Source organism: Letharia lupina (assembly GCF_014066315.1).
Source record: "Letharia lupina isolate WasteWater1 chromosome Unknown contig_8, whole genome shotgun sequence".
Classification (NCBI taxonomy): Eukaryota; Fungi; Ascomycota; class Lecanoromycetes; order Lecanorales; family Parmeliaceae; genus Letharia; species Letharia lupina.
The window spans coordinates 1632939-1645775 of NW_023502977.1; the positions used below are offsets into that span (position 1 = coordinate 1632939).

The 12837-nt window shown below is 51.1% G+C and overlaps 1 protein-coding gene across 1 annotated transcript; it reads right to left on the bottom strand.

The window, feature by feature from the left end:
* Positions 1-969: 969 nt before the first annotated feature.
* Positions 970-9393, bottom strand: HO133_010309 (uncharacterized protein; the record flags this gene model as incomplete). Its single annotated transcript, XM_037301163.1, has 7 exons — positions 970-1220; positions 1641-6480; positions 6533-6972; positions 7159-7982; positions 8034-8735; positions 8799-8974; positions 9034-9393. The coding sequence occupies 7 exons, from the start codon at positions 9391-9393 to the stop codon at positions 970-972; spliced, it is 7593 nt and encodes a 2530-aa protein (XP_037153980.1).
* Between the last annotated feature and the right edge of the window lie 3444 nt (positions 9394-12837).

A 12837-nucleotide genomic window follows, 5' to 3' on the forward strand; every position in this document is an offset into this window, starting at 1 on the left:
CGAGACGCCGTACGTTCTGTAAGGAATTCGATGCGATTTCCGTCTGAAGTTCCACGCTGAGCGGTGGAGTAGTCCGTCGCCTTTTCGAAGCTTGGAATTTTTGTCGATTGTTTATCAACACCCGTCCGAACCTGAAAACCAAGGATCGCCCGCCATGGCGTCTGGAGCCCGTGTCCGGATTTGAAGATCGAGATGTCCTGAAGCTGATCTCATCATCGTACGCTAGATCCGGACGATGATCGAATAGTAGACCAGGTCCGCGTGGCTAGCATTATCGATACCCAGCACGGTCGAAAAGGTCCCAACGCCAGAGTTATGGCGTATGTGCCGGTCTGCAGCATCCTGTGAGCCAAGCTGCCGGCAAGAAAGCCATGGAGCATACAGCAGCCCGTTCCCCCGATACCTCCAACTCTGGAAACCATTTCCCTAACAACAATCCGCCAGCCACAACGACAGTCCGCTGCTGACCGTATGTGGCAGCTCACTCGTATGAGAGACCTCGCACCACGAAACTACCCTCCATCGGATCATCTTCGACCCCAGCGCTTTCGCTCAACCTCGTCTTTTCGCCACCCGGGCGGGCTTTCGAAGGCCGGTGGGCCGAGATCTGGGGACGGCACGGGTTGCGGTTCGAAAGCGGTTTCAGGAGCCGATGGGGTAATGCAGCGGCGGGGACGGCGTCTGGTCTGGCGTTCGGGGCAGTTCCGCAGGAGCCGCAACGAGTCCTGCGGATGCGACGGGGGCTGATCGGGTCAGCGATGGGGCAGTTTGTAAATGGGATTCAGGTCCCGACACTGTGTTGGAACGGTGCTGAGAGCGAGTGTTCTCGTTTTCTGCGAATTCAACGGACTGGGAAAGGATTATGATCCAGGTGCGAGCTCGGATCGCCTCTTGAAAAGCGTGGTGGATTTCATCGGGCACCGAAACTTGCCCTTTCTGGACACTACTTCGGCCGTACTCTTCCCGTTCCTACAGTGCCGGTTCGTCTCCGTCGGAAGGGGTGGTTTCAGTCTTGGCGGTCGGGCGGTTGACGGCTTTGCTCGTAGCCGTCGTGTAGAGATCGTGGATGGCGGATGTCTCCTTTGACGGCCTGGCTTCGATGGTCTCCGTTCCCCACGATCTGAGCGCTAACGTCGGTAAGGAAGACGAGGATTTTGATTCCAAGCACTGAGCGTGTGTCGACGCGTCTGCATGGCGAATGGGCTGCATGTTGAGCCCGTCTACGCAGGGAGGGTCATAGGGAAAGCGATATGCAACTCACGGGGACCGCAGTGTGGGCCATAATGTGCATCCAGTCTGGTTCCAAAACACCGCCGAACAGCTCGTCTGAGATCATAGTGACGCAGAGTCACACTGGATTAGAGGGAACGTGTCCTTTCAGGAAAGCGTGTTCCAATCGTTTCTATGCTTCTGCAGCCGAAGAGAATCTATGGACATATCTAAACATTATCGAGACACCAAAATTTCGCCTCTGGATACATCTTTCCAAAACGGATGCCGCTAGAACGCGCCAACGCAACAAGACATGATGACAATTTGACAGATCTAGGTGGTATCATACAACTCCCACCAGATCAACTATTCCAACAGAGAAATGAATATTCGGTTCGGAGAGGAGCAGCTCCTCGATCAGGGCTTACTCAACTGCTCTTTCCTAAAAAACATAAAAAATCCAACCGGCACCGCCAAGTTCATCAGCAGTGCCACCCAAAACCACGCTTTGCCGAGTCCCGGCATCGCGCCGGCCGAAAAATCGGGAAAGACGTCGCCAGGGCCGATCTTATCGGGTGCGGTAGCTCTTGCTAGGATGGTAGCAAGGGAACCGAGAACTTGTGCCGCGATGAGCGTGAAGAAGACGTGGAAGCGCGTCAAGGTTTGCAGGAGTATCATGCCGAACCCGACTCCCTGCACGGAGTCAAGGACACCAAGCCAAAGCCACAGACTCCTGCCCGCGATCGCGGACGCAGCCGGGCCACCGGCCCAGGGGAGGTAGAGACCGATGTTTGATGTTCCCCAAAGCATCTGGGCCCAGCGCGGGGCGCCTAGACCCATGGCGAAGATTGGCAAGACCCATGAGTGAGATGTGGAGAGGATGGCAAAGACGTATAGGAGGGCGGCCCAGACGCCGATGAAGAAGAAGACCACGAGGATGGCGATGGACCAGGCCGGGACGTGCTGGGAGGACCAGAGGTAGAGCCAGTTGCGACCGTACGGTGCCGAGAGCCAGTAGTTTTGGATTATGATTACGACGAAGAACCACTGGAAGATGATCAGCAAGGGTTTCTCTTTGAGTAGGGAAAGGACGGGGAGACATACGATGATGATCTTCCTTCTGAACAGGGAAGTGTAGAAGGAAGGAATCTTGCCCGGTGCTTGTCTGTAATACTTTGGTAAACCATAGAAGAGTACGTAGCCGACACTCCACATCACAAACGCGAGGACGATACCAATTGGTATGATGACTCTCGTAGGTGCCATTGCGGCGGAGCTGCCCGTGGCCCCATGCGCAGATGACTTGGTCAAAGCGGAGCCCCAGTACCACAGCGCCACAACGTAAATCTGCTGCGTGCCCTGAATGATGCATGCCCTGTAAACCCATCTAGTAACAGGCGCACCACCCTCATCTCCGAAATTGACAGCGAAATAGACAGAGCCAGAAGCGGATCCAACGGCGTAAAGGCCCGTAGCGACGTTTTGGATCCATCCCCTCCCGGCAACAGTGGGGCCGAAAGGTGCGAGGCCGATGAAGAGGAACGCGAAACCATAGAAGATAAAGGGGATGGAGAGAACGTAGACGGTTTGCAATCGCCTGTAGAGGAACCACCACATTATGGATGCCACGAGGTATATCGAAGCGATGACGTAGAGTTTGGAAGCGGCTTCACCAACGGTGCCAGTAAGAAGTGTAATTTGGTAAGAGTTGGCCGCGATGATCTGGCCGAAGGCGAGGAGGACGGAGTACATTGGCCACTCAGAGAAGGGGAAACGGACCCGCAGATAATGCCTCAGGCCAGTAGGCGGGGTGTAGTTCTCTCCCAAAAGAAACTCATCTATGGTGTCTGCTCTTGAATCCCGGTTATCCAGTCGGGATTCACTCCTGAAATCATCTTTTGGTCCCAAGTTGCTCCCCTCGAAAATTGAGCCTGCAGGAGACTGTTGGAAGGGAGTTGGTGAAACAGAGAGATGGCGGTCCATTTTGAACACCGAGGGTGCTGGACTACTTTGTCGAGACTTGCCCATCTCCGCCATGCGCATTCTCCCATACCAGGCCTTTTCGCTCTTGACGAGGTATTCTTCAATACACAGCTGGTCCTCGGATGTTTTGCCATTGAGCTTTGCAAGCTTCACCTCGAACGCTTCTGTGTATTCCTTCTTTGGATCCGTGAAGAAAGGGCTAACGTGCTCCAGGTTGTAGTCGGACTTTTTGCCAGTGTCCTCACCCTTCACACCGGGCAAGCTCAACAACGAAATGTTAGGATTCTTGGTCAGGCGCGGTGAGTCGGCAAGCCAATCTTCGGCCAGTGGAGTGCCTATCATGGAGTGTCTTTGAGGTGTTGAGAGACCAGAGGGAGCAAAAGGTGCATTCGGAAGAGGCACCTGAGATGTTATCAGCTGAAGGGGGTTGAATTCAGACATGCGGTTCCTTGACAATCGCCGAGGTGTCCTCGAAACCTCTTCGTCAGCGCTAGAATCGTCTTCAAATTCAGACACAGGGGCGATACTCGGAGCACCGCTACCGCGCTTCCTACGCAGCTTTTTCCGGTGGCCTGGTCCATATTTGTGGCCAAGACCCCCATTAGGCAATGGAGGAGGTGATTCGGCCCTGACTGGACTGCCAGCTCTACTGACGTTTCGGCTAGCGTTTTGAGACTGCGCTGGGGTCCTCGACCGGCCTCGATTTGGACTTGGAGCTCTTGAAGGATTTCGGGACTGCCCAGGTGTTGCTTTTCGTGAAATTGTCGGTGTGGTGTTGCCTGGGGTATTGAAGCGGCTCTGTCGAGCATTCTTCGCTTCTTTCTTGTGGACAATGTCGATAGCGGTAGATTGGAGTTTCTCGAGATCCTCGACCCACTGCGCGACTGGAAACCGTTGCTTTGCAGCGCGAGCCCTCATGATAGCACGGACATCTGGTTTTGATGACAAAGCACCTTGGATAGCGATCTTGAATTGCTGTATGAGATGTTTTGTCGTTGTCGACTCAATGGTAAACCACCAGCCAGGCATCTGTCCTAATCCTCCAACTCTTGCTCCCACACACAATGCACCTTTGCGGCCAAATTCCACGGCTACCAGTCCAAACGGTTCATCTCGAGATGGCATCAACGCGAAATCAGCCCCACTGAAAATGTATGGTGGTAGAGCCGTGAATTCTGGTTTCGAGTATACTCGTCCTGGGTAGACCTCCATCATTCGAGCCAGCTTGATCGCGGCAAATTTGCCGTACAAATCGATGACCGGCCCTACACAGATCAGTTGCACTTGGGGGTTGTTCTCCATTACGGAAGGAAAACAATCAGCGATCAAGTCGACACCTTTCTGTTGGGACCATCGACCAACGAAGACGAAGAGATCTGCACTCGGGTCCTGCTTCAGCCCAGCCCATTCTTGAGCCTGCCGTTTCAAATCTGGCTTCGCATTCTCAAGTTCTTGGTCGATCACAATGGTGTCAGTCTTGACCTGTTCCTTATTCCATGGGGCAGTATCCGTAGGGTCAGGATTAGGAAGAGACCCAACTTCCTTAATACCCCAGAGGATAGGGTACCGGGCAAAAGAGCGCTTCCCGTACTTGGCCGAAACTCCCACTGCTCCGAAACCATTTTGATGAACACGAAGGTAACTGGCTGCCGCATGTAATAGATTGAATACTTCTCCGAATTGGACGTATTTTTGCACGACAGCCGGATCAAGATCGTACACTGCGCACACCTCTTCGCGTTCAGCTTGGTTCCGCATGGGCCACAACCCTTGGAATTCTGCGTTGTGTAATGAAAGCACACAAGGAATGACCTCAGGCAATAAATGTAACGGCGCTACTGCTCCGTGGTAGTCGTTAATATGATACAGATCGATCGGAAACCGTCGAATCGTTTCAGCAATGCAAGAATTCCAAGCCGAGTAGTAAACAGCGCTGTCTAAATCGTCCATACGAGGTGGATACGGCTCTGATTTCGTCTGTTGCCGGAAAATGGGGGCATCAAGGAGGACGTATGTGATGTTGCGGAGAACGTGGTATTGGACCTGAACTTCGTATGGGGTTCCTAGAATGTGAATGATGATAGGATCTCCCACGGTGTCAACTGGAAACTCAAGACCACCAACGCACGGCACAACCCATATAAGATTCTGATGAGCGAGGTTCTTCCCCATCAACTGCGCCATGACACCGAGGCCTCCAATTTTGACCTTGAGACCCCAGTCTTCGATGTCATACTCCATGGTCGCGATGAGAACGGTTCGCCTATTTTCATCGGTGGGGAACACAGGCGGAGCCTGAACCTGGCCGGGTGTGCTGGGCATGGGAAGGATTTCTCTTGAGACCATGGCGGAAGCGGATTGAGGCTGCTCGACGTATTGATTCGATCTTCCGAGTCTCAAATTTACCAAGGGCTTGAACTTGCGTCGAACGGCCAACGGAACCATACTCTTTTCTTCCATGACACCTATCTCGTTGAACTTGACGCGGTAGAAGGATTTGATGAAAACATAGACACCAGTCGCTCCGGTGAGAATTGGAATGATCCAAAGCAAGATGTAGAGAGCCAGCTGTGACCACCGATTACCTACACCCACAAGTTCATATCGCATACTGCCGTCGTTGAGTACGATTTGGTTGACTAGATACGGTGATGGTGGAGCCTCGGTTATGTTGATTTGGTTTTGAATGAGCGAGAGTGGAGGGATTCGATCCAGTATAAAGTCTCCATCAATATCACCGTAGTTCCTAGTTTGGTCTGGCTGGCCGTCTGGATTCATTCCCCATGCGTTGAGTGATACATTTGAAGGCCATTCGGCCATGAAGTTGAATCTCCAGAGACCATCTTTGTCTTGCGTCATTTCATTAGGAAGGCCTGCGTCATAGCCATACTGATTGAATGTGCCGTGCACGAACAAGTGAGGGAAGCGCCGCGTGGTATTTGAGGGTTGGTCGGTATCGCCCTCTTGCCAATGATCACTGCTACCAGCCAAACGACTCCAGTACTGGACAATGACATGCTCCCCAATCCACTCCTGGAGCTTCGTCCCTGACCAGACTTTCGGGCCGATAGTGGTGTTTCCGCCGTTTCCATACGGCTGCCAGTCGCTATATGTCGTACCAAAGTTCAGAGAGTAACGGAATTGATCCGCGCCAGCAGCTTTGTGCGAAATGGTGTAGTTGTTCTTGCTATTCGCCGAGAGCAAGCTCGAACTGTAATTCGCGGAACCAACGAAGACCATTGGATTGTCATCCTGACCAATACGTAGCAAGAAATGATCGAAACTCTTGAGTCGAGGGTTAGTAAATGCACATCAGAGCTGAAGCAGGATGACTTACCCCTGTAGACACGGTTCCATTAGCGTTAGTGACGTTATTGACACTGATTTGATGTATTCCGTCAGTCACATTGACCAGGCTGGCAGCGTAAATAAAAGTCGTATCTACACCCCCACACCATGGAGAATGATCTGCCTCCACGGCGGATATATTGCGGCACTGCACTTTGCTCATGTCTACTTGTGGCACGTCACCATTCTCAGTGGTGGAGTTGATCTGAATGGTGTTGGTGATTTGATCGCAATCCATTGGCTGCGAGAAATGAATCTCGAATGGGACGGTGTCCGCAGAGGTCATACGATAGTCGTGCCCTGGAAGAAACTTGGTGATGACAGGTCCAGGAACTATGAACTCATCCTTTGGGATCAATGCTTTGAAGCCCCAGGGTGTGAAGCTGATCTGGGAAAGGCAGCCGGCGAATGGTTGAGTGGTATCGTTGCCTATGAGGACGCATTGTTAGCCAAAGCAGATGATCTGCCAAGACACTAACCGGTGCAGAAAGAAGTCAAGTCATTGACAGAAGAATTGAGGAGGTCATTGCAGGCCAGCGACGAACATATTCCTCATAAGGAAAATATGCAACATAGGTGACTTGTCCGACTCTATACGTACGAATCTGCACTTACCAATATGGGCGGTAGAATTCTCCAGCGTGTATTCCTCATAAGGGTAATACAGATTTTTGACGGTCGTCCCTATCTCAAAAGGTGCCAGCAGGGCGGAGCTCGGATCGACGCAGTTGAAGGTATAGGTTGTATTGATTTGCTCGTTCATGTACACTAGCCAGGCCGTCTGAGTCATATTTTGAAGACCTTCAAAGTTCCCTCGTTCGAAGCTCCATAAACCTATCTCTGTCGGAGTTCTCTTGGGCCCAGGTCCTTGGCTCCCTGGTAGATAAACGTCATGAGTCTGCTTCGAAAGCTGAGCGAGATAGAAACCATCATTGAGTATGGGATAACTCTCCCGCATCTGATAGGTAGCCTTGATAATATTTCGAATCGCAGCGGAAGGATCTCGATGGTCTAAGGGGATAGTATTATCTTCGCATCCGTAGATAATGGCATCCGAGGGGAAGTCATAGTACTTCGAGTTTCCAACTTTGTAGCAACCGTGCATCATCCATGCTTGTGCTGAAGTCATTGGAGACCTTCCAAAGACATAGTTGGATGCGGTGCTGTCCAGGACGTAGAAATTTTGCTCTTCGCCCCAGTACAAAGTCGGAATTCCAGGCAGGAGTAACGTGGTCATGTAGAAGCCCAGCAACTGTTTCTGTGTACCGCCCCCGATGCCTGGCCAGCGGAACACATCCTGATTAGTGACTCCGAACATGTGCCTTGGGTCAAATTCCCCAGTGTATGCATTCTGCATATCGTTTGTCTGTAAAAGGGATTTCCAAAAAGAGGCCCAATCCACAGGTGGGTCCCCTTGGGCTTCAAAGCTACCATCCATACTTCGGATGATGTTAGCGACTAATCGTTACCTGGCAGAAGGGTGGACGTACCCTAATATTCGACTCAAGAAGCGGTAGACCGTATAATGGAAAGCTGCGCCGTCAAAGGCGTTCTGGCCTACATCACGAATAAAGTATTTGTCGTTCTCAGAAGCATTGGTCATTGTCACAGCTTGGGTGACATTGTGCACGTAATTATCGGGCGTCCTGCCTCGACCAATGTAGTCCGCCCCAAAGGCGTTCCCTGCAACAACTTCGCCGGATATGTAGAAGTTCTCTTTTCCGAGTGCTTTCGCACACGTTCGCATTGAGCTTGACCAGTTGCCCACGGCATCAAGCGTTAGCATGAGGCCTTTGTCCATACGATAACCGTCCAGATCCAACATGCCCAGAGTGATACATGCAAAGTGCTCAATCTTCGCCCGTACATCCGGTCGCCACTCGCGCAAGCGGTCCTGAACGTATGCGAACTTTGATATTTGGCGTTGCCATTCCGGATAATTGCCGAAGGCTCCAATCTCGCCGTACTGGTCGAATTCACTGTCGCGGCATCCCACCAGCTCTTGCGTCAAGTTCAAGACTTCATGGCCATCGTCCCCATAGAACCTTGGGTATTCGCAGGTGTTTAACTCATTGTTCCCAAAATTGAAATCGTTGTACCTTCGCTCCGACTTCCATAGCGCGTTGTGTTCGAATCGATCGAAGGGGGTGGAAATATTGAGGTAGCCTTCGAAGCCGATGAGATCGCCCAAACTATAGTACGGGACCGTGAGTAAAGATTTTTAGAGTCCGGGGCAAGCCATAGGGGTGACTTACGTAGACATGGTGTTGTCCATAACCACGTACATGCCTCGCGAATGGATTTCGGCAATAGCGTCTTGCCACTGCTGGATGGTGCCGAAATGATGATCGAGGACTGTCAAGTCTAGAGGACTGTAGCCATCGGATTCCCATGGCTGATTGATATGTGGACTGCCGGCAATGTACAGAGACTGTAGCTCGTGTATCAGCAGTTACGTTGGAGCCATGGAAATCGACCAGAACCACTGACCCTTATACCCATTCCTTGTAGATAATCAAGACTGTCCTTCAGCCCGGATATATCTCCTCCATGGCGCAACTGAGTCTGGGTAAGATCGTGCTCGTACTGTGTGCCGTTGGCGTCGTCATTGGTGGGGTCTCCGTTGGCAAAGCGATCTAGCATGAGAGTGTACATGGGCATTCGCCAGTTGGAGGGCGACGGGTTGAAGGTATGGTTCTCCCATATCCCCCAATAGTCGAGGGGATCCGTGGCGGTTTCATTAGTATTAAGATTATACAGCACTTGCTGTGGATCGTAGCGAAGGGCGAGGGCTGCAGAGCTCAAGAGGAACAGCCACACGCCTCGATACATGGACCCGCGAGCAGCCATGGTGAAGCTACCCAGAGGGACTGCTGCTGGAAGCAGAGGTTCAAATACCAGTCATCTGTACTCGTCGTAACATCTGCTTAGTAGGCTGACACAGGGCACAGAGCCGACGCTTAGCGTTGTGCTGTCAATGAATACAAGTGTGAGACTAGAAGGATACTTGCGAAACAATACCAAACGAATGTGAGTCTCTGATAACAAGAGATGTGGTAATATTGCTCACTATCTTTGGCCCCAACGAGAGGAGGGTGGGCAAGAAGAGTAGTACTAAGGAGATGTGGAGAGAGGATGGTGTAGACGCTGCAGAGTGGACAGGAAGAAATCTGCAAGTCACACCAGGAGCGGAGCTGGGGGCGCTTGAGGCACCAGCATGATTCAGGCTGCGGAGTGGCAGGGTAGAGTAACCCCTTTGACGTAGCCCAGTCTTTCGTTATCTGCGAACTGGCAGCCATCAGGAAGGATGGATTTATTTTTAATTGTGGGTCCGAAGGGGCCGAAACACCATGACCCATGTTATGCAGGGTCAGAGGCGATAGGCCTGGCTATAATGTGAATACGGTACCTATTTCTTGTTTGCGAGGCCAGGTCAAGACGCGTGCTGCAGCATACGAGGTAATCAAGTCTGGTCAGCCCCTGAACTTTTGTTTATTTATTGTTCAACGGACTTTCCGATTTGTCGATCAAAGTGCATGGTGGCAGTGGAAAAGTGGAAAGGCGAAAGAAAGGATGGTGGGGGAAAGTGGCCAGAATGCTATGGCACTGGTGGCACCAGATGGCATCAGAAGCAGGAACCCGCCGATTTCAGTCACAGTGGCCGGGATCTACGGCTTGGCAGTGACGTCGGATCCATGCGCTGTGACTGGGTCTCAAAGGGTAATGGTGTGAGATAGGAGATGTTGCAAATAAGGAAAGGCTCGTTCAAGAGGGTGAGTTGGGAAGCTTGAAGGAGCCATAGCGTCCGTTTGCCCCCTGCTTTGTCAAGCAATTACACTCTCAATCAGCACTAGCACAACAAGCTAATGGCGGCTATAATAGGAAGCGGGCTATCTTATCCTTTCGGGGGCCGCTAGGATCTTCAGGATCAATGACGGACTGGGATACAAATCCTCCGAACGGTTTCAAAGATACTTTGAAAGGCTCAGGGCTCACACCGCCATGAGAGGAGTCGCCCTCCCTCACGCGTCTCTCGTGTGGAGTCCATGGACCATGGCTTACCAAGCAGCCCAGGGTCTCGAAATGGCTCCGACCGTCCGATGAAGTGGTGTGCTATTCTGCCCAGTCCCAGGTTCAAGTGGTGGGCCCACCGGCAAGCGACCGGATCTTGCACTACGTATGCGAGAGTCAGGAGTTAAGCGAGATCGGAATCAAAAGCCGATGTTGTATGAAAGGACAGCAGTAGGTAGGGAGTAGAGGGTCTACCGGAATGCAGTGCCGCCCATATGCCATACTTTATGAGCCTATCCTCTTTTTCTCCTTTTTTCCTTTTTCCCTTTTTCCCTTTTTATCTTTCATTTTGATTTTATTTTATTTTCCTTGCAAAGGAGTGTGGCTTTGATTTGTTAGTGTAAAACTCAAACTGCCGGGCAACGGCAAAGTGGCGGTACTAGCGGCACGTTCTCTGCCAAGCTTTAAGACTACCTACCCTAACTGGCCCTCGTTTCATCGGCTATTCGCTAGTCTCTTGGCTATCCTTGTAATCAGACCTAAAGTACACTATACTTTAACTACTTTACTGGTAACCATCCCTGAGACAGGGCTGACGGGGGATGAATGGGAAAGTCAACATGCCTAATTTCAACCCTTTCTAATTTTAGATTATGTCAATCCTACATGTACATTGTACATGTACCCTACCACCTTCGCTTCCCTTATCGCCGACACACTTGCGCTCACCCGCGTGGCCATAATAAGCCTCGGAATCATTGGCCACTGCCCGTGATAACAAGTAACCAGGGATTGCATACAAAGCTCTCGAGCCCCTTCCATCAAATTTCCCTCCGCGGTATGCATCTCAGGTTCACGCGAGACTCAAGTTCGTGGGGCTCCAAAGTCTTCAGAATATCGTGACGCGAGCTGGAAAAACCGGATTGTGCCCCCAACTTTTCTAGCGTGGCATATCAACGGCCACTTACTGCATCAGCTTTCGCGTGAGCCACTGACCTATCACAAGAAGTGCTGCTCGCTAATATTTGGCGTTGATCCTCATGTGCCGACTTCGGAGTCTATTTCCAATCATGCAGGCGCCGACTGCTCACTTTTCTGTCGGCAAGTTGGTCTCACAATGTGCCGAGTAGTACCTACGGCTGCAAAGTTTGCTGGCTTTTCGACTGGCACGTCTGATGGACCACCAGTACCATGGAACTGTCGCGAGACGGCGAAACAGCATACGACGCTTCTATTTCGTTGACTTTGGGCTTCCTCGAGGTGTTTTCTAGCCCAGGAGAAAAGTTCATCTTCGGGCCGTTAACTTACGGTGGGGAATGTGAAGCAAGAAAAACTCCTGTTTTCATCGCTGACTAACATCGCATCGGTGAATCAAAGCGCCGATGACCGACGGGCCGATCCTTTGGTCATCTTGAAGCTTGGCAAGTACTTCTGATGAAAAATGGGCCTCTTTGATATGTCATGATAGCATGTAACAGCGTTTCCCACACTTTGTAAATTACAGATGAAGAAGTATTATGGACGACACTGTACTCAATAATGCCTATCTTAATCTTTCTAAACCAGGCGTGATAGGTCTTGCGGAGTCTTCGTCAACGAATACATGTAACAACGCGGAGCAGGATCACCTAGGTATTTGCAACTTCCAGGTGCGTAGAACATTCCGATTCACACGAAATGCTTGGAAGTAGCATCGAGGTATTACCAATCTTACATAGAACCTCTTTCTACAAGATGAAGAATCAAAAGTTACTCACATTCTTTGCCATACCTCTAGCATCTACGGATCTTGCCCACTTCTCGACCCAGGGAGGCCGCAGACTGTTGACTTCGGCTGACAACGTGCGGGCAATGTTTGAGATGCTTAACCCCATGCGAGCCAGTGGTGGTGAAAAGCTCTCCAAGAAATTACGATCGAATAGTAAGAGGATGTAGGAAAAGTCATGCATAGAAGGAACCTCAGCTTGTCTGTGTCTCAATGGCCACTTTCCCAGAAAAGGTAACAGTAAATGATTGTCGTGGTTAGTGAAGTCTTTCCTGCGCCCAACAGCCTATCCTAGAATCCTTGACATGAACAGTCAACTTATTTCGGTTGATAGTCATTAAAGGGTGCCAAAATAGAATCGAGGAAGCCTTTGAACAACTTGCTCGACCGTAGAGCGTTGAAACCTCCGACTTCTACCTGAGTGAGGGACCTAGAACCTTCGGACTTCCCGCCCGCCTATTGTCCTCCTATGCATGACATTTGCTCGATGCTTTTGTCAAGTCCCATCAGAGCTGCCA